The sequence below is a fragment of the Schistocerca americana genome, chromosome 4, assembly GCF_021461395.2.
Source record: "Schistocerca americana isolate TAMUIC-IGC-003095 chromosome 4, iqSchAmer2.1, whole genome shotgun sequence".
NCBI classification, from domain to species: domain Eukaryota; kingdom Metazoa; phylum Arthropoda; class Insecta; order Orthoptera; family Acrididae; genus Schistocerca; species Schistocerca americana.
This window is the reverse complement of record NC_060122.1, coordinates 219,396,541-219,418,995: the sequence shown is the minus strand read 5'-3', so window position 1 is coordinate 219,418,995 and position 22,455 is coordinate 219,396,541. Positions and strand designations below refer to the sequence as shown.

Here is a 22,455-nt window from a genome sequence, read left to right as displayed (position 1 = left end):
GAGGAGAAAGACGCTACATTACGGAATGACAAGGTACGCGCTTCAGAGTGCACCGACATGTTACTCATCTACGCCCAAAGTCGACTAAATGGTCTATTAGCAGGACGCCTGTAACACGAAGGTCCATTACATGCCATTTCTGCAAGATTGGAACAACGACTTAGGGAAACCGGTACCTTCAAAGCTAATAGGGACGATTGTCAACGTGGCCAGACGCGCCGCTCTGTTAACGTGGAAGTCCACCAACTGGTGGACCAGAACTCGCCGACGAATACCCGCCACACTGCACGTTCTGTGAATGTACTCGTATCCCAGTACAGCGTCTGGTGAGTTCTTGACGAACAACAACTTCACCCATACCACCTCCAGAGGTAGTATTGGGTCTAGTTGATTTTGTGTCATGTGGCGATTACTGCGCACGGTTCCTACACAGCCGGCCGGTGTGGCCGAGCGGTTCTTCGCACTTCAGTTTGGAACCACGCGACTGCTCCAGTCGCAGGTTCGAATCCTCGGGCGTGGATGTGTGTGATGTCCTTAGGTTAGTTAGGTTTAAGTAGTTCTGAGTTCTAGGGGACTGATCACCTCAGATGTTAAGTCCCATAGTGCTCAGAGCCATTTGAACCATTTGATTTGGTTCCTACACGGTTGTGTTGGCATTCCAGACTTCCCTCGGATCATTGTTTCTGCAATTTATTAGTTTCACGAATATAGATGTGCCATATAGGATGATTCTTTTTGATACACCCCATATAATCAGAAATTAACACTTACTGGATTCCTTACTTTACTTGTAGCATTAAACCTTACTTCTTGCCAAATTTCATGATTGTTGGTCAACGGTAAGTGCCCCATAGGTTTTGATGAGTGGATTTGTGAGTATCAAAATATGTGACAAAAGTAGTCATATCTTTTTACTGCATTGCTTTAGAAGCTTGCATTTATTACACCAAGGAACTACAGACGTTAGTATGTGACATAAATTTCAACTCGATATGTACATCTATTCCTGAGAAAAAAGGGGTCTTAACAGATGGCGAGATAGACGGGCTGTTGAATAAAAAATGGTAATTTTTTTTCTTATGATATAATTGCAAATTAACAATTTTCGGATTTTTTTCCCTTACTTGAACGGTGAAACGTTGCTTCTTGCCAAATTTCATGATGTCGGGTGAACGGGAAGAACCCTATAGGTACTGATGAGTTTAAAAAAGACAAGAAAGAAACGATTTTTGGAGAACATGGTTGTGGAGAGGAGCAGCGATTAGTATGATTAATCAATAATTCAAGAACAGTCTAAATCGCATTTATTATTGTTATAATACCGCCAAGCTGTTTCAACCCGACGTAGGGGTCATCTTCGACCAATGGTGTAAACGCCCAGAAGATTACCCCTCTGTCGGGTTGATACCGGTTGGCGGTATTATAACAATAATAAATGCGATTAAGACTGTTATTGAATTATTTATTAAGAAAGAAACGTCCGCACAGGCTTTGAAAGCCCAACGGTACTAACCGGCCGCCGTGTCAACCTCGGCCCTCAGCCCTTAGGCATCACCGGATGCGAATACACCCATCTCCCGACCGTTGTCAACTTTCGTGACCGGTGCCGCTACTTCTCAAAAAGTTGCTCCTCAGTTGGCCTCACAAGGGAGGAGCGCACTCCACTTGCCAACAGAAGTCGGCAGATCCAGGACGGAGAACCATCCAAGTGCTAGCCAAAGCCGACAGCCATTAACTTCGGAGATCTGAAGGGAACCGGTGTAACCACTGTGGCAATGAGTCAGCTAGCGAGTAACAAAATATATGACATAAATGGCCATATTTTTTTGATTGCATCGACCTAGAAGGCTTGTGTCTCCTACACTTTTCGGATTTTTTACTTTAGTTGTGCTGTGAAACCTTGCTTCTTGCCAAATTTCATTATTCTGGGTCGATGTGAAATGCGCTATAGCTTTTGATCAGTGAGTTTACGAGTCTCAAAATATGTGACTTAAATGCCCGTACTTTTTCATTGCATTAACTTAGAAGGGAAGGTCTCTATCGCAATCCTGCACCTCCCCCCCCCCCCCCCCCCCGCAGATTTAGTGGTAAAATGAGCCAATGGATAGCCTGTTAAAAAACAAACACAGATCAAGCATGAAAACAGAAAGGTGTACTGAACTGTGGAGAAACAAGCAAAATACAAGCAGTGAACGGTACAAGGTCAAGGTGTACAACATCGAGCGAGTTGCAAGAATCACGGCATTGTAGTTGTGTCGTCACAGTGTTGGTATACAAAGCGGGAGATCCGTTTTCGTATGTCCCTTGTGTCTCACTTTCCTTTTTTTTTTCTCTTACAAAATTATGAACATTCTGTCCGGTCGTTGACTTGTCTGTTGCATTTCTGTGATCTTGGCAATTGCTTATAGAATATAACTCATCTGATAAGAAAGTCCTACCGTCGCAATAAATGTGATGACTAGTGAGAGCAGGCGAGATGACACATAGACCTCTCACAAGAATGAAAACAACAAACAACAGGGAGTGAACTACGTTACAGCAAAGGAATTCAAGACCCAAAACTTCCAAAGTGGAATGCAAGAATCAGAACATGTGGTACTTGTGTAGGACAAATAGAACGTATGTATGTCTGGAGGTCCCTTCCTTACACCTTTACACCTCGCTGTTGCAAATTGACGTTACACTGAGACACAAACTTGATTGAAAATTGAGGTTCGAGCAAGACCTCCCTCTTCAGAACCCAATAGCATAACCAGGATGCCGTGGGGTATCCAAGATCCTTCAGCGCTGTACATCTTGAGCTTAGGACCGCTCACTATTTCGATTTTGCTTGTATTTTCACAGTTCAGTACACCTTCTACTTGTTTTCATGCTTGATCTGTGCTCAGTTTTTGGCGAGCTGTTCACTCGGCCATCGTACCATTAAATCTGAGGGGGGGGGGGAGGGAGGTTAGTAGGGATGTGACATAAATTTCAACTTGATACGTATACTCGTCCCTGAGAAAAGGGTTTTTTAACAGTCAGACAGACAAAAATATGGTTCAGATCGCTCTGAGCACTTTGGGACTTAACATCTGAGGTCATCAGTCCCCTACAACTTAGAACTACTTAAACCTAACTAACCTAATGACATCACACACATCCATGCCCGAGGCAGGATTCGAACCTGCGACCGTAGCAGTCGCGCGGTTCCGGACTGAAACGCCTAGAACCGCCCGGCCACCTCGGGAGGCAGGCAGACAGACAGACAGTCAGACAGGCGGATAACAAAGTGGTCGTACAAGAGTTCCTTTCTTACCGACTGAGGACTCCTAAAAACTGTGCGCTACCAACAAGGGAACCTCCCCATCGCACCCCCTCAGATTTAGTTATAAGTTGGCACAGTGGATAGGCCTTGAAAAACTGAACACAGATCAATCGAGAAAACAGGAAGAAGTTGTGTGGAACTATGAAAAAAATAAGCAAAATATACAAACTGAGTAGTCCGTGCGCAACATAAGCCACATCAAGGATAATGTGAGTTCAGGAGCGCCGTGGTCCCGTGGTTAGCGTGAGCATCTACGGAACGAGAGGTCCTTGGTTCAAGTCTTCCCTCGAGTGAAAAGTTTAATTTTTTATTTTCAGACAGTTATCGAACTTCAGGCACTCACACATAATCAACTTCGCTCTCCAAAATTCCAGGACATGTTCAGATTTGCTTGGACACATGCAGGATTTCATGGTCTACACACGGAAAAAATTAAAAACGTTAAAAACATATGTTTTGACAGAGCACAGGGAAAACTGTGCGACTGTGAAACTGTTGCAGTCATTTGTTGCAGTTTATGTGACAAACTCTTATGTTTTAATCACTTTTCTGGGAGTGACTATCACATCCACAAGAAAACTTAAATAGGGAAAGGTAGAAGAATCTTTTTACCCATTCGCCAAGTGTACAAGTTAGGTGGGTCAACAACATATTCCTGTCATGCGACGCACATGCCGTCACCATTGTCGTATAGAATATATCAGACGTGTTTTCCTGTGGAGGAATCGGTTGACCTATGACCTTGCGATCAAATGTTTTCGGTTCCTATTGGAAACGCACGTCCTTTCGTCTACTAATCGCACGGTTTTGCGGTGCGGTCGCAAAACACAGACACTAAACTTATTACAGTGAACAGAGACGTCAATGAACGAACGATCATAGCTTTGCGAAAATAGAGAAATGAAACTTTTCACTCGAGGGAAGACTTCTACCAAGGACCTCTCGTTCCGCAGCTGCTCATACTTGTAAGAGGTCCATGATAAAGGAATTTGTTGCTAGCGCGCTCGAGCAGATGTAATTTCGATGGATTCCTCACGCGCTGCCTGCGATATGTAAGCTATAAGAGAATCTCTGACCAGAGAGCTGTTGTCAACAGTAGGAACTGTCTAGTAGTGGGAGTAAGTAGTTGCTAGCGAGCAGTCGTGTGTGTGGAGTTGGCTGGGACGGTCGTGGGGGAGCGATGGCGGTGTCTGAGCATTCTAGTATAAGGTAAAAGCAGCCTCGCGCATATGTAGTATTGTTACCTCAAGTCCCATGTAAATGTTCTTAGAAAGAAATCTCTTAATAATAATCTTTCTTATAAAAATTAACTTTTTGACAATCATTCATCTCAATTTAAAGAATTTACTAATTTCTCCAATCCATGGTCATCCCAATTATTGTAAAGAAAAATCAGTTGTTCCTTTTTATACATGACAAATCTATTGGCCAGCATTGCACTGAGCTGTGCCACAAAAATTTCTTATAGGAGCAGATATGTACGCGTTATCCGGCGACTTTATTGAAGTAAGAATTTTCATTTTTCATTCAGAATGATCTTTCAGGGCCATGACGCAGCGCTGCTGACGTCCAAAATTTACCAGTTTAAATCCACAATCAGTTATTGAAAGTTTATAAGTGAGCCACCATTTTTATTGAGAGATTAGTCTCATTTTATTATTGATAGGTTACGCAATTTTTCTGTTGGTAGGTTATACTGAATGTGAGCGATATAATTATATTTTTTACTGTTGGGAGGTTATTATGTAATTTATCTGTTGGGAGTGTAGTCATGTATGGAAGTGAAACATGGACGATAACCAGTTTGGACAAGAAGAGAATAGAAGCTTTCGAAATGTGGTGCTACAGAAGAATGCTGAAGATAAGGTGGGAAGATCACGTAACTAATGAGGAAGTATTGAATAGGATTGGGGAGAAGAGAAGATTGTGGCACAACTTGACTAGAAGAAGGGATCGGTTGGTAGGACATGTTTTGAGGCATCAAGGGATCACAAATTTAGCATTGGAGGGCAGCGTGGAGGGTAAAAATCGTAGAGGGAGACCAAGAGATCAATACACTAAGCAGATTCAGAAGGATGTAGGTTGCAGTAGGTACTGGGAGATGAAGAAGCTTGCACAGGATAGAGTAGCATGGAGTGCTGCATCAAACCAGTCTCAGGACTGAAGACCACAACAACAAACAACTGTTGGGAGGTTACACTAAATCTGAATATTACTCATTATTTTATTGTGGGGAGGTTACACACTAACCACGGGACCACGGCGCTTCTCAACTCAAACTATCCTCAATGTTGCACAACTTGCGCATGGACTACTCAGTTTGTATATTTTGTTTATTTTTCCCACACAACTTCTTCCTGTTTTCTCGATTGATCTGTGTTCAGTTTTTCAAGGCCTATCCACTGTGCCAACTTATAACTAAATCTGAGGAGGGTGCGATGGGGAGGTTCCCTTGCACGAACCAGCAGCCGATGCTGTTCCATACAGTAGCTGGAGAAAGAGAGGGCGGGTGTAGCCTACCTGCGCCGCGTGCGCCGGCCCATCGCGGCCACGTCTTGAGCAGCTGGTAGAGCGCGCGGCCCGGACTGTCCGTGTCGTGGAGCTGGCAGTGGGCCAGCAGGCGCCAGTCCGCGCTCAGGTGGCCCTCCCGCTCGCCCACAGCCATCAGCTGGTGGAAGGCCTCCACGGCCTGCGCGGTGGGCGGATGGTCGTGGTGTGCGCCGACGAAGGCGACAGCCACGCTGGAGTCGTCGCAGCTGCGCGGCAGACCGGGCCTGACGTCCCAGCCGCGGCCCTCGAACACGCAGCCGCTGCCGCCCACCAGGAAGTTGTAGTGGATGTCTTCCAGGCCCCTGCCGTGCACCGCGACCTCCTGCAGCGTCCGCAAGTGCCCAGCCTCCCTCTCTGCTTCCGCGACGCAGCCTGAATCCGTATGACCTGCCCCAGAATAAAACGACCTCTTACTTCTCGAGAATTGCAATGTTGGAGTACATCTGCATACTAGGAAATATGGAAGGCTTTTCAATGTCAGTCTTCTGAAGAGTAAGACAAAGCGCTACGAGATAGTCGCACGTGAACTTCTGTATGTTGATGATGCAGCAATTGTTGTGGACTCCGCAGAACTGCAAGAGCTAGTATCAAGATTTAGTCACACATGCCACCTATTCTCGATGAGTGTAAACAGCAGTAAGACCGTAATTATGGTTCAGGGTACTAACACAAAGCCGAATATCACACTAGATGGCACTTCTCTGCACGTCGTAGATAACTTCTGCTATCTTGGATCTACTATAGAATCAAACATGTCTGTTGACAAGGAAATTGATGCTCGCATTGGAAGAGCTGCGACAACTTTTGGCAAACTCTCTACACGTGTTTGGAAAAACAACAAACTCTCTTTGACCACCAAAATTCTTGTATATCAAACTTGCGTCCTCAGCATCCTTTTGTATGTATCGGAAACATGGACTACCTATGCCAAACAAGAACGTCGCCATAATGCTTTCCACATGCGGTGCCTGAGATCCATCCTTGGAGTAACGTGGAAGGACCGAGTGACCAACGGAGCAGTGCTATCTAAAACTAACTGCAACAGTATTTCAGCTATCTTGAAGCAGAGACGACTCCGCTGACTGGGACACGTCCACCGTATGGATCTTGACAGATTACCACGTGAGGTGATGCTTCGAGAGATCTCTATAGCCAAAAGACCTGTAGCACGTCCTGTATTGAGGTTCAAGGACTCCTGTAAACGAGATATGGAGAGCTTTGGAATCGACACAAACAGATGGGAGGCACGGGCTAGCATGAGACCTGAGTGGCGTGATGGTATATCATCTGGAATTTCGAAGCATGATGGAGGCTTGTTAGACAGATTAAGGCAGAAAAAGCTTCGCAATGCTACCACTGCTCCTGCCTCAGCAGCGAGATACAATTGCGACAAGAGATGCCGTTCTGCCATTTTCTTGACAAGTCATATGAAAAAATGCAACCCATAAACACACAGATACTGCAACAATCATCTACCAAGATGTCGTGGCCAATATATATATACTTCTCGATCATAATGTCTTATTTACGAGGGTCGTTCTAGAAGTAACGCTCGTTTTGATTTGACGTGCTTTGCCATTTTCCCCATCCCCCCTCTCCATCCCTCCCCACCCACAGAGCTACACTATGTGATCAAAAGTATCCGGACACCTGGCTGAAAATGACTTAAACGTTCGTGGAGCCCTCCATCGGTACTGCTGGAATTCAATATGGTGTTGCCTTGATGACAGTTTAAACTCTCGCAGGCATACCTTCAATCAGGTGCTGGAAGGTTTCTTGCGGAATGGCAGCCAATTCTTCGTGAAGTGCTGCACTGAGGAGAGGTATCGATGTCGGTCGGTGAGGCCTGATGCGAAGTCGGCGTTCCAAAACACCCCAAAGGTGTTCTATATGATTCAGGTCAGGATTCTATGCAGGTCAGTCCATTACAGGGATGTTATTGTCGTGTAACCATTCCACCACAGGCCGTGCATTATGAACAGGTGCTCGATCGTGTTGAAACATGCAATCGCCATCCCCGAAAGGTTCAAATGGCTCTAAGCACTATGGGACTTAACATCTGAGGTCATCAGTCCCGCACACTGAGAACTACTTAAACCTAACTAACCTAAGGACATAACACACGTGCATGCCCGAGGCAGGATTCGAACCTGCGACCGTAGCAGCAGCGCGGTTCCGGACTGAAGCGCCTAGAACCGCTCGGCCACAGCAGCCGGCCATCCCCGAATTACTCTTCAACAGTGGGAAGCAAGATAGTGCTTAAAACATCAATATAGGCCTGTACTGTGATAGTGCCACGCAAAACAACAAGGGGTTCAAGCCCCCTCCATGGAAAACACGACCACACCTTAACACCACCGCCTCCAAATTTTACTGTTGTCACTACACACGCCGGCAGATGACGTTCACCGGGAATTCGTCATACTGACACCCTGCCATTGGATCGCCACATTGTGTACCGTGATTCGTCACTCCCCGCAACGTTTTTCCACTGTTCAATTGTCCAATATTTACGCTCTTTACACCAAGCAAGCCGTTTGGCATTTACTGATGTGTGGTTTATGAGCAGCCGCTCTACCATGAAATCCAAGTTTTCTCACCTCCCGCCTAACTGTCATAGTACCTGCAGTGGATCCTGATGCAGTTTGGAATTCATATTAACAGAATCTTCCGTCGGTTCTTGGTAGAACAACATTATAATAAATGAAAAGCACCAGTTTGCTTTTGTTCTACAATATTGTAGAACAAAAGTAAACTGGTGCTTTTCATTTATTATCAGTTTGGAATTCCTGTGTGATGGTGTGGATAGGCGTCTGCCTATTACTCATTAGGACCCTCTTCAACTGTCGGCGGTCTCTGTCAGTCAAGAGACGAAGTCGGCCAGTACGCTTTTTTGCTGTGTGCTGTACGTGTCCATTCAGGTTTGCACTTCACTATCACATCGGAAACAGTGGACCCAGGGGTGTATGGGAGTGTGGAAATCTCGCGTACAGACGTATGACAAACGTGACACCCAATCACCTGACCACGTTCGAAATCCGTGAGTTACGCGTAACACCCATTCTGCTCTCTTATGATGTTTAATGACTAGTGAGGTTGCTGATACAGAGTACCTGGCAGTAAGTGGCAGCACAAAGCACTTAATATGAAAAACATATGTTTATTAGGGGTGTCCGGATACTTTTGATCACAAGTGTGCGTATTACAGCTTCCCTCGCTGGCATCATAGTGATTGTTTTCCTGTTTACTTGTGCGATTTCAAAATGTGACAAAATTAACGACAATAGACATTTGGTGGAAGTTTTCCGCCACCGCTGTTTTTGACAAGCATTCAATGTGCAAAATTTAAACTACTACGGCCGAAAATGTCACAGTTAATAAAATATTCCAGGCTATTATGCAATGTTCGGATAGATTTCACATTAAAACCCAACGTTACGACTGAGCAAAACGGCGCAGTGGTTAGCACACTGGACTCGCGTTAGGGAGAACAAAGGTTGAAACCTGTGCCGGGTCATCCTGATTTAGGTTTTCCGTGATTCCCCTCAATCGCTTCAGGCAAATGCTGGGATGGTACCTTTGAAAGGACACAATCGATTTCCTTCCCCATCCTTCCCTACTCCGGTGGAACCGATGGCCTCTCTGATCCCCTTCTCCAAATCAACCAATCAACCAACCAACCTTACGACCCCATCTGTGAAATAGATTATCAAGGAGGATCGTAGCGTCTCTGCTTGGCAGATTAACATCCTGGCTCGCTAGTGACAGCAGCAAAATCCCGTTTACGAGTGCTCCCACTCACTGGCGTGACGTCACACTCTTTGAATACGCGAGCGCAACGGGCAGATGGCGGCTGCAATCGACCGCTGTTGCCATTGAAAGGTGTCAGACATAGGCCTATATTTAAATTGTGTGTCAGTGAAGAATAATGGCATCAGCGGCATTAGGCATGTTTTCTTCTTCTGTCGAAAGCACTATTGAAATGGCAACAAACAGAAAGAGGGCGTCAGAGGTTGGTTCAAACTAGTTGCGATAACTGAATACGCAGAAGGCATAGGAAAGTTAGTAGATTGGTGCGGTAGTTGTACAACGGCTACATATAAAAATAGTTGAGATATTCAGATACGTTCAAATAGTTCAAATGGCTCTGAGCGCTATGGGACTTAACTTCTGTGGTCACCAGTCCCCTAGAACTTAGAAGTACTTAAACCTAACTAACCTAAGGACATCACACACATCCATGCCCGAGGCAGGACTCGAAGATGCGACCGCAGCGGTTGCGCGGTTCCAGACTGAAGCGCCTAGAACCGCTCGGCCACTCCGGCAGGCTGAGATATGTTGAAAGATAAGTTTTTCGTTATTTTTAATAAAAATATCTGGAGAAACAAACGTTCTTTACTTTTATATTCACGTTCGTAGAATACGTTCTCTACGGCATATTTAACTGAATTTAACAGAATAACAACAAGTGTCTTTTGTGATCAATCGTTCACGGAACTGCTTTCGCGGTGTGCAGCCGGTCGGCGAGGAAGGCTGCTGTGTCTACGGCGCAGTGACAGGAGGTCCGCAGTAAATAAAGTACGGTTTGCCGTGTCAATTATTTCTAACTACTGGCGTAAACTCTTTAAAATAAAAGAAAGTTACTCACGTACACTGGTAAGGAGATGCTGGGATTGCCTCCCATCGCTATTCGACAATTTCTAGGACCTGCTCCTTACACTCTGCTGTTCCCTCTGAAAATGGTAACAATACAGTATTTGACTGTTTTACGGAAATCGTATTTAGTAGTTAATTATTCTCGCCTTCATGAACTTCTGCATTAAAAAAACCAGAAATTAAATTCCAATAGTCCGAGAACCCACTAAAACGCTCCATTTGAGTCATGTAATGCCTGTGACGTCACTGGCTAGCTCGTTGCGTCTGCTGACGTAAGGCTCGGTCGCAATGATGACTCCCTTTGGAATTTACGTCTCGGAATATGGGGCCGGCCGCTGTGGCCGAGCGGTTCTAGGCGCTTCAGTCTGGAACCGCACGACGGCTACGGTCGCAGGTCCGAATTCTGCCTCGGGCATGGATGTGTGTGATGTCCTTAGGTTAGTTAGGTTTAAGTTCTGGGGTACTGATGACCGAATGGTGTGTAGTATCTCACTGTAAAAAAACATGTACAAAAACAGCTGAAAATTGTTTTTCCATGTTACAGAGACTGAGAAGAACTCTCTCGTAGAGATCCGAATGAGATCGTGGCTACTACGTGAGCTTCTTTTTGTGAGGACTGTTTTGAAGCAAGTAAATACTCCAGGAAAACACGTTGTCGCTAGTACCTTTATATGCAGCGTGCTGGCCTTCTAATGCAATGTTCGCAAGAGCGATCCTCTTTCGGAGAATTTGTTTTCTATTCTCGTCGGTTCTTACTATTGTTTTCTTAAGTTGCTTTATTCGTAATACAGTCATGTTGTTGCTGTTATTGTTGTTGTGGTCTTCACTCCTGAGACTGGTTTGATGCAGCTCTCCGTGCTACTCTATCCTGTGCAAGTTTCTTCATCTCCCAGTACTTACTGCAGCCAACATCTTTCTGAATCTGCTTAGTGAATTCATCTCTTGGTCTCCCTCTTCGATTTTTACCCTCCACGCTGCCCTCCAATACTAAATTCGTGATCCCTCGATGTCTCAGAACATGTCCTACCAACCGATCCCTTCTTCTAACCAAGTTGTGCCACAAGCTCTCGTCTCCCCAATTCTATTCAATACCTCCTCATTAGTTATGTGATCTACCCATCTAATCTTCAGCATTCTTCTGTAGCAACACATTTCGAAAGCTTCACTTCTCTTCTTGTCTAAACTGTTTATCGTCCACGTTTCACTTCCATACATGGCTATACTCCATACAAATACTTTCAGAAACGACTTCCTGACATTTAAAACTATACTCGAAGTTAACAAATTTTTCTTCTTCAGAAACGCTTTCCTTGCCATTGCCAAGTCCTTTGCTGTTTCTCACAGAATTACGATGTCATCGGCGAACGTCAACGTTTTTATTTCTTCTCCATGGATTTTAATACCTACTCCGAATTTCTCTTTTGTTTCCTTTACTGCTTGCTCAATATACAGATTGAATAACATCGTGGAGAAGCTACAACCCTGTCTCACTCCCTTCCAAACCACTGCTTCCCTTTCATACCCCTCGACTCTTATAACTGCCATCTGGTTTCTGTACAAATTGTAAATAGCCTTTCGATCCCTGTATTTTACCCCTGCCACCTTCAGAATTTGAAAGAGAGTATTCTAGTCAACATTGTCAAAAGCTTTCTCTAAGCTTACAAATGCTAGAAACGTAGGTTTGCCTTTCCTTAATCTTTCTTCTAAGATAAGTCGTAGGGTCAGTATTGCCTCACGTGTTCCAGCATTTCTACGGAATCCAAACTGATCTTCCCCGAGGTCGACTTCATTCAGTTTTTCCATTCGTCTGTAAAGAATTCGCGTTAGAATTTTGCAGCTATGACTTATTAAACTGATAGTTCGGTAATTTTCACATCTGTCAACACCTGCTTTCTTTGGGATTGGAATTATTACGTTCTTCTTGAAGTCTGAGGGTATTTCGCCTGTCTCATACATCTTGCTCACCAGATGGTAGAGTTTTGTCAGGACTGGCTCTCCCAAGGCTGTCAGTAGTTCTAATGGAATGTTGTCTACTTCCGGGACCTTGTTTCGACTCAGGTCCTTCAGTGCTCTGTCAAACTCTTCACGCAGTATCGTATCTCCCATTTCATCTTCATCTACGTTCTTTTCCACTTCCATAATATTGTCCTCAAGTACATCGCCCTTGTATAGATCCTCTATATACTCCTTCCACCTCCCTGCTTTCCCTTCTTTGCTTAGAACTGGGTGTCCATCAGAGCTCTTGATATTCATACAAGTGGTTCTCTTTCCTCCAAAGATCTCTTTAATATTCCTGTAGGCAGTATCTATCTAACCCCTAGCGAGATAAGCCTCTACATCCTTACATTTGTCCTCTAGCCATCCCTGCTTAGCCATTTTGCACTTCCTGTCGATATCATTTTTGAGACGTTTGTATTCCTTTTTGCCTGCTTCATTTACTGCATTTTTATATGTTCTCCTTTCATAAATTAAATTCAATATTTCTTCTGTTACCCAAGGGTTTCTACTGCCCTCGTCTTTTTATCTACTTGATCCTCTGCTGCCTTCACTATTTCATCCCTCAAAGCTACCCATTCTTCTTCCACTGTATTTCTTTCCCCCATTCCTATCAATTGTTCCCTTATGCTCTCCCCAAAACATTGTACAACCTCTGGTTCTTCCAGTTTATCCAGGTCCCATTTCCTTAAATTCCCACCCTTTTGCAGTTTCTTCAGTTTTAATCTACAGTTCATAACCAATAGATTGTGGTCAGAGTCCACATCTGCCCATGGAAATGTCTACAATTTAAGACCTGTTTCCTAAATCTCTGTCTTACCATTATATAATCTATCTGATACCTTCTAGTATCTCCAGGGTTCTTCCATGTATACCACCTTCTTTCATGTTTCTTGAACCAAGTGTTAGCTATGATTAAGTTATGCTCTGCGCAAAACCTTACCAGGTGGCTTCCTCTTTCGTTTCTTCCCCCCAATCCATATTCACCTGCTACGTTTCCTTCTCTCCCTTTTCCTACTCTCGTATTCCAGTCACCCATTACTATTAAATTTCTGTCTCCCTGTCTCCCTTCACTACCTGAATAATTTCTTTTATCTCATCATACATTTCATCAATTTCTTCGTCATCTGCAGAGCTAGTTGGCATATAAACTTGTACTACTGTAGTAGGCGTGGGCTTCGTGTCTATCTTGGCCACAATAATGCGTTCACTATGCTGTTTGTAGTAGCTTACCCGTACTCCTATTTTTTTATTCATTATTAAACCTACTGCTGCATTACCCCTATTTGATTTTGTATTTCTAACCCTTTATTCACCTGACCAAAAGTCTTGTTCCTCCTGCCACCGAACTTCACTAATTCCCACTATATCTAACTTTAACCTATCCATTTCCCTTTTTAAATTTTCTAACCTGTCAGTCATGTAAGAGGTTTAAATTCTACATCGCATTACATTTTAATATTTATTCTACCGGCCGCTGTGGCCGAGCGGTTCCAGGTGCTTCAATCCGGAACCACGCTGCTGCTATGGTCGCAGTTTCTAATCCTGCCTCGGGCATGGATATGTGTGATGTCATTAGGTTATTTAAGTTTAAGTAGTTCAAAAGTCTAGGGGACTGATGACCTTAGAAGTTAAGAACCCTAGTGCTTAGAGCCATTTGAACCATTTTGTGAAGCTTTGCAGTATCTTGCCGACAGTCACCCGCAGAAACAAACATGTAAAAACATACCATTGAACCGGGTGCAACGTGATACCGTAAGGCAACACTGTGTAATGTTGTCAGAAATTCGCAAGCCTGCTATTTCAAGAACTCTACACAGCCTTCGAAGGCAGTAAGACGACAGCTCGCAGAGGATACAGCTCGCTTATAATAACTGTAGCCACAAGACCTATAGCGAAACGTATTCTTCCTGGGCCACTTCAGGCACCGACGTTTGGTAGTTCTTGTGCTGTGCAGAAGGATAATTTTGGAAACGCTATCCACATAACCTAAGGCGATGTGAACCATGGTCACACAGGGAGATAACTTGGGGCGAATTGGCAGTGAATAGCAGACGAGCTGTGCATGTCTGTGAGCCAGTTGAACGCAGCCTCATATTATTGCCTCGAAGTTCCATGCAACAGTACAACAATATGCTCTGGCTCCAAGGATTAGAGACAGGAACTGTGTCACCTGAGTGGGGTCTGAAAGTAACTGTTAGATATAGAAGCATCTGAACACCATCCTGGCAGTTGTATTTAGTGGTTTCTGTCGTCCTCGCGGATACGAATCCAGTGTCTGCCCACTGAGCCTTCTCACTCGGTCATGTCCACTTCAGTCACAGTTGAACCCCCCAAGAATGGTAAATGTCCATTTCATATACAATTCTTGCGGTCAGCACTCGAAAACGGTAAGACACAACAACATGGCCGTCCGTAGAAACTTTGAAGCTTCTCCAAGAGGAGGCAAGATTCTAAAACTGCCATTTTTGACAAATTTCATTGGAAATACACAAAACGCAAAGTATCTCACACGTTCAATAGTTATCCTCTCGATATTTCGAAAGTAGATAACTTTTATATGCCTACTTGAAAGGTAAAGATGGGTCATTACTGCACCATCTCTATTAGTATATAATTAATAGTTTATGAATATGGCTGCCTCCTTTTTGATTTGACGAGCTGCAGTTACATTCTCACATCATTAAGTTGTGCGTATATTTAGGGAATGAAGCTCGAAAATTTCATAACAAATATTTTAATTCACTTAAGGATAATATTATTTTACAATTATTACAATCCGAAAGCGAAAAAATATTCAGGCCAATTAAATAAATCCCATATAATTTCATAATACTCCTCAAAGTGTAGAAATAGTAAATAAGGCAAAATGCTTATTTAACTTTGACGCCATCAATACTTTTCTTTTTCCTTCCAGAACGTCACGTACAATGATATTAATCTGTGTTTCGTGTCCTCTAACTTCTAATGTTTGTCAGCACAGTAAAAGTAGATCCAGTGAAACATGTAATAAGAATTGGAAAATAGGAAATGCCATGTGGCTAGGGCCTCCCGCCTGGTAGACCGGTCGCCTCGTGCAAGTCTTTCAAGTTGACGCCACTTCGGCGACTTGTGTGTCGATGGGGATGAAATGATGATGATAAGGACAACACAACATCCAGTCCCTGAGCGGAAAAAATCTCCGATCCAGCCGGGAATCGAACTCGCGCCAAGACATTCCGTCGCGCTGACCACTAGCCACCAAGGGCAGACATAAGAATTGAAAACCACGTGTTTTAAAAGGTACATCTACTGGAATAAAGTATAGGTCTCTGACAGTATCTGACGTGATGAACGTAGGAAATTTTCCAAAACAACTGTGAAATTGGCCTTTAAGAAGAATTTTTATCACCCAAGGACTGATCTATCCAATTTGACATGTTGCTGAGTAGCTACGGCATCCAGACTTTTTCGTTGCTCTGTTGTTTGATCGTGCGTTCCATACAGTTTGAGTAGGTACTGGCTCCTGGAGAGGACTTATTTTCGATTTTGAAATTTCATAATCATTATCCTCTCTTCTAGCGTAGAAATTGTAGTCCTTCTCTGTGACTGATGCATTTGGTTCCGTATAATTAGCATAGTCGAACGTTCATGCACCGCCTCACGTTCGTTTGAGTAAAACTGGATGCATCGTCAGCTAGTCTTAACAGATCTTGTCTGTGTGTCCTCGAAAATTAGTAACATATTATGTAGAGACGATGGGGAGTAGGAGCAGTGACGACCCTGTGAAAATTGGGAATGGACACCGGATAGGTGAGCTCCTCCGATGTTTATACAAAGCACTGTGGTGGATATTCCAACTACCCCTTTCCGTACAACGATAAGAGCTGTACGGGGAAGCAAAGTAGAAAAGTTACAGATTATATTTCGACAATGTCCTCTTAAGCTTCGCCGTGACTACAAGACAAGGCCGAAATAGTCACCGCGACAAGAAAGAAACTACACTCCTGGAAATTGAAATAGGAACACCGTGAATTCATTGTCCCAGGAAGGGGAAACTTTATTGACACATTCCTGGGGTCAGATACATCACATGATCACACTGACAGAACCACAGGCACATAGACACAGGCAACAGAGCATGCACAATGTCGGCACTAGTACAGTGTATATCCACCTTTCGCAGCAATGCAGGCTGCTATTCTCCCATGGAGACGATCGTAGAGATGCTGGATGTAGTCCTGTGGAACGGCTTGCCATGCCATTTCCACCTGGCGCCTCAGTTGGACCAGCGTTCCTGCTGGACGTGCAGACCGCGTGAGACGACGCTTCATCCAGTCCCAAACATGCTCAATGGGGGACAGATCCGGAGATCTTGCTGGCCAGGGTAGTTGACTTACACCTTCTAGAGCACGTTGGGTGGCACGGGATACATGCGGACGTGCATTGTCCTGTTGGAACAGCAAGTTCCCTTGCCGGTCTAGGAATGGTAGAACGATGGGTTCGATGACGGTTTGGATGTACCGTGCACTATTCAGTGTCCCCTCGACGATCACCAGTGGTGTACGGCCAGTGTAGGAGATCGCTCCCCACACCACGATGCCGGGTGTTGGCCCTGTGTGCCTCGGTCGTATGCAGTCCTGATTGTGGCGCTCACCTGCACGGCGCCAAACACGCATACGACCATCATTGGCACCAAGGCAGAAGCGACTCTCATCCCTGAAGACGACACGTCTCCATTCGTCCCCCCATTCACGCCTGTCGCGACACCACTGGAGGCGGGCTGCACGATGTTGGGGCGTGAGCGGAAGACGGCCTAACGGTGTGCGGGACCGTAGCCCAGCTTCATGGAGACGGTTGAGAATGGTCCTCGCCGATACCCCAGGAGCAACAGTGTCCCTAATTTGCTGGGAAGTGGCGGTGCGGTCCCCTACGGCACTGCGTAGGATCCTACGGTCTTGGCGTGCATCCGTGCGTCGCTGCGGTCCGGTCCCAGGTCGACGGGCACGTGCACCTTCCGCCGACCACTGGCGACAACATCGATGTACTGTGGAGACCTCACGCCCCACGTGTTGAGCAATTCGGCGGTACGTCCACCCGGCCTCCTGCATGCCCACTATACGCCCTCGCTCAAAGTCCGTCAACTGCACATACGGTTTACGTCCACGCTGTCGCGGCATGCTACCAGTGTTAAAGACTGCGATGGAGCTCCGTATGCCACGGCAAACTGGCTGACACTGACGGCGGCGGTGCACAAATGCTGCGCAGCTAGCGCCATTCGACGGCCAACACCGCAGTTCCTGGTGTGTCCGCTGTGCCGTGCGTGTGATCATTGCTTGTACAGCCCTCTCGCAGTGTCCGGAGCAAGTATGGTGGGTTTGACACACCGGTGTCAATGTGTTCTTTTTTCCATTTCCAGGAGTGTATATACTTATATGGATATGGTGTCTATTCTTTCGGAAATATCCGAAAGAACAGACACCATATCCATATAAGTATATAGCTCTGGCAATACCAGCCATGACCTTCCTCTTCTGTGCGGATGCACACATATTACCCGAACTCTTACGGGGCTTGGTAAGAATGTCTCCCACGAGTAATGAGTGTGTTGGGTAGGGACACTACGAATGTATTGTGTGGACATATAAGGTGAGAATGTGCGCGGGAGGCGTGCGCGGGATAGTCCCTGCAGACGTATTATCCTACGTGCCCTCGGTGGCTCAGATGGAGCGTCTGCCATGTAAGTAGGAGAGCTCGGGTTCGAGTTCCGGTAGGGGCACAAATTTTCACCTGTCCCCGTTGATATTTATACACGCCCATAAGCAGCTGATGGTATTAATATATAAATCTCATTTAGAAATATAACTTGCTGTAAGCACACTGACAACCGAACTAACCCCATTTATGCAGTACTTGCTAAAACCACAGAGCGTCTCTACATTCGACGATTCTAAATATGCAGTTCAGTAGAATTACAATGATTTCCAGAAATACTTGAAAATATTTTGTTTTAATTAACAAAACGTCTGTACCCCTGGTTCCTGTAGGGGTGAACTGTCCCCTCTTGTCCCACTCCCCATTTGCAGACGCCCATACGCAGGAACTTGAAACAGATGAGTCGCGTGTAGTGTAATGTAGTGTACTCACAGAGGACGACCTTGGTGGCAGGCTTGCACAGCGGAGTCACGTGCCTCGCCGGCGGCCGCGCCCGCCACTCGCTGCGTCGCACCACGCGTAGCTCCTTCTCTGCAACAAACATCGTTCCTGAAGATGGGAGCCAGTGTCGAAACGTTCGTCCTGATTTCTTCAGCTGCGCTGTTAAGATGCACTATAGACGAATAACGGAATTGTTATCAGAGGATAATTAGATCACTTATGGTCTTCATCTCTTAAGCTATCAATAATGAGCGAAATGTCATTTCTCGTCGCCTTCTATTATAATAAGTTACAAAATTTTAAGTGTAGGTCACTTTAAAAAAAGTACTAGGAAATAATTTTATTATGGGCACTACAGAGCGCTTTGACAATAACCTTCTCTGTTACAACAACATTACACTCTATTAAATCAATTTTACTGAATAGAATCTAAAGCTGATCGGGCTAAGGGCATCAACATCTGTAGGTTTCCTTGGTGTAGTTAGGGTGACATTTACTTTCTACAGACACCCTTATTCATCATCCTCAGGAAGCGAGTGTTTCAGCTTATTTGGTGATATTTTGTGTGCAATAGTCAGCCGAATTATTTCGTACTGACGCCATGCAAAAGCCAATATTCAATGGGCGTTCAATAAGTAATGCAACACATTTTTTTCTGAAAGCTGTTTTTTCTCCGATTCTAATACACCATGTTATTCTCCACTCTTTTGGTTACAGAACCATTTTTTTTTCAACAATATCTCCGGTAAATGAGACGGCACTATGGCACCTTACTGGGAGGGCTCGTATTCCCGCATGGTACCACTTCACTGGTCGATGTAGGAGCCAACGTCTTGCTCCTCATCATCCACGTACTTCTCCCTTCAGAGTATATCTTTAATTGGGCCAGACAGATGGAAGTCGGAAGGTGCGAGATTCTGCCTGTAGGATAGCTGAGGAAGGACACTCCAATGAAGTTTTGTGAGCTCCTCTAGGATGCGCAGACTTCCCCGAGGCTTTGCGTTGTCATGGAGAAGGAGAAGTTCGTTCGCATTTTTGAGACGACGAACACGCTGAAGTCGTTTCTTCAGTTTTCTGAGGGTAGAACAATACACTTAAGAGTTGATCTTTGCATCACAAGGGAGGCCATCAAACAGAACAACCCCTTCAGTGTCCCAAAGGTGAGGGTGCGGCTTCGAACTTTTTCTTCGGAGGAGAGATAGTGTGGCGCCACGCCATGGATTGCCATTTTTTCCGGTTCGATGTGATGAATCCATGTTTCATCATCTGAGATGATGTTCTCCAAAAAATTGTCATGATCAGCATCGTAGCGCGCAAGCAGTCACAGCTGTGAGCGTCCGGCCAGCACTCTGGACGCAGGACAGCAACGAGCGACTTTATTGCAATGATGTCAGAGGCCTCGCCCCACGACTCACCGTGCTTTTGTTCATTGCCAGGTCTCCACAGACCTTCTATTCAACGACCTTGAACATCTGCGATGCTGTGGTTTTCCGCCAAAAGAAACTCAATGATAGCTCTCTGTTATAGATGCCATTTTGATGACTACGTATAGTGGCGCTACCTATCAGAACTTCATGGAAATGTAGGGACTAACGGGGAAATATACGATGCCCTATAACAAATTCCGCGTTTTTTTCAACTCAAATTGGCCGGCGAAAACACGCGTTGCATTAATTGCTGAACGCCCTTGGTATGCTACCTCGGATTATGTCGGTGTATGTCACAGAGCGTCTCTAGTAGCGGATCGCTTTCGTTGAAAAGTAAGCAGGTAGGGTCTTTCTTGTGTAAACTCTCAGCATACAGTGCCCTCTTCCATATTCCTTTATCCCAATAAAACTCTTTCGTGCACAAAGTGATCACAGTGGATTTTTTTCCGTTTGTATCATACCCGGTGCATCGATGCGGTAAGGAATTGGAGCAAATTTAATCAATAATATCGTCGCGAAGTTTCCAAATTTATGGTTTGCTTTGCGGACATCTTAAAAATAAGGGAGCCATTGATTACATCTATAAATATAGCCATTTACTAGACCTATAAATAGTGTGAGATCTCTTTACTACATTCTTCAGTGCATCAAGTAGAAAGACTGGTTTCTGTCAGTTTATGAACACATATGATGCCATCACTGAAACTTTTTGAAATACGAATAGTAGCGTTTCAGGAGAAATGGCAAAAAGTTTAGAAAGAAGTAGTGTAGACAATTTCAAGGAAAAAAATCTTTGGACATAGAGTTACAGCTCTCTGAACCTCTAATAATAGTCAAAAGCACGTGAATCACATACTAAAACAGTCTCACAAGACAGTATCTTACAAGAGTATGAATTTCTTATGGAACCTTTTCCATTCTCTGTTTTAAAGGCGAAATGTTTGTAACTATAGAAATCGGATCATTCATGATAAATGGTTCAAATGGCTCTGAGACCTATGCGGTCTAACTTCTGAGGTCATCAGTCGCCTAGAACTTAGAACTACTTAAACCTAACTAGACTAAGGACATCACACACATCCATGCCCGAGGCAGGATTCGAACCTGCGACCGTAGCGGTCGCTCGGCTCCAGACTGTAGCGCCTAGAACCGCACGGCCACACCGGCCGGCCATTCATGATAGATACCACCGCATCGAGACTGGGACGGAGAGCTGCCTACTGTGAGTACGTTACCCCCCCCCCCCCCCCCATAGCTTTGGAAACACCATGCTGTGTTTTGCAACGGGGCAAAATGAGAGTGATCTATGTGAGTTCTCGATTACAGTACAGAATAGTTTTCCCAAATAATGACACAGTTGTACAGATAATTATTCTACATTTTGATACAAAGTTGTACATATTTGTATTGCTCAGTTTTACATAAACTGGCTTCAGGTGTCCAGGCATTTCTACTGAACACGCCAGTTGGTGCCAATAGGCGGCACGACTGTGTAGAGGCGCAGGGTGACAATTATTGAACTATACCAAGTAAAATCGTCGTAACTTCTGAACGGTTTGTGCTAGGACGTTCAAACTGCACGGTTGGCCGTGTGGCATGATGAGAATTACTATGCGCATGCGCACGCGCCTTGTTGTTGTCAGCTATTTCATTTGGATGGGTTCGTCAATAAACAAAACAGGCGCATTTTGGGGACTGAGAGTCCGCATTTCGCGAACGAGAAGTCTGTTCCCTCTCGATAGGTGACTGTGTGGCATGCAATGCCCAGTCACGGAATAATCGGTGCGATATTCCTTGATGGCACGGTGACTACCGAACGGTACGTGAAGGTTTTGGAAGATGATTTCATCCCCGTTATCCAAAGTGGCTCTGATTTCGACAAGACGGAACTCGACCCCATCGAAGCAGGTGAGAGCTCCATGCCCTGGAGCAGCTCTTTGGGGAGCGCATTTTGCCTCTGGGGTACCCAGAGACCACTGGCATAGGCCTCGATTGGCCGCCACATTCTCCGGATCAGAATACACGCGACTTCTTTTTGTAGGGCTATATTACAAGGTGTAGAGCAATGACCTCAGAAATCATTGCTGAGCTGTAAACAGCCGTTCAGGAGGTCATCGACATCATCAATGTTCCCACACTTCGGCGGGTCGTGCAGAGTTTCGCTATTCTTCTGCATCTCATCATCGCCAGTGATGGCAGGCATATCGAACATGTCATAACCGAAATCCGAATATCTATAGTGACGTTTACATGTTGAATAGAGAGTGTGCACGCCGTAGTTTGTAACTATTTTACGTTTTATTTCGTACAGTTCAATAATTGTCACCCTGTACGTTGTGTTTATTGTTCTGTTTAGTTGTAGTTCCGTTAGCGGTATAGTCAACA

The 22,455-nt window shown here is 44.9% G+C and overlaps 1 protein-coding gene across 1 annotated transcript in view; it reads right to left on the bottom strand.

The window, feature by feature from the left end:
- LOC124612839 (peptidoglycan recognition protein 4-like) overlaps window positions 1-22,455 on the bottom strand; it is a 99,072-nt gene that overhangs the window by 26,699 nt on the left and 49,918 nt on the right. The window contains exons 3-4 of the mRNA XM_047141265.1: window positions 18,635-18,733; window positions 5,828-6,244 (exon numbers count right to left, since the gene is read on the bottom strand). Of these exons, the coding sequence (XP_046997221.1) occupies window positions 5,828-6,244; window positions 18,635-18,733 (516 nt within the window). The remainder of the gene's footprint in view (window positions 1-5,827; window positions 6,245-18,634; window positions 18,734-22,455) is intronic.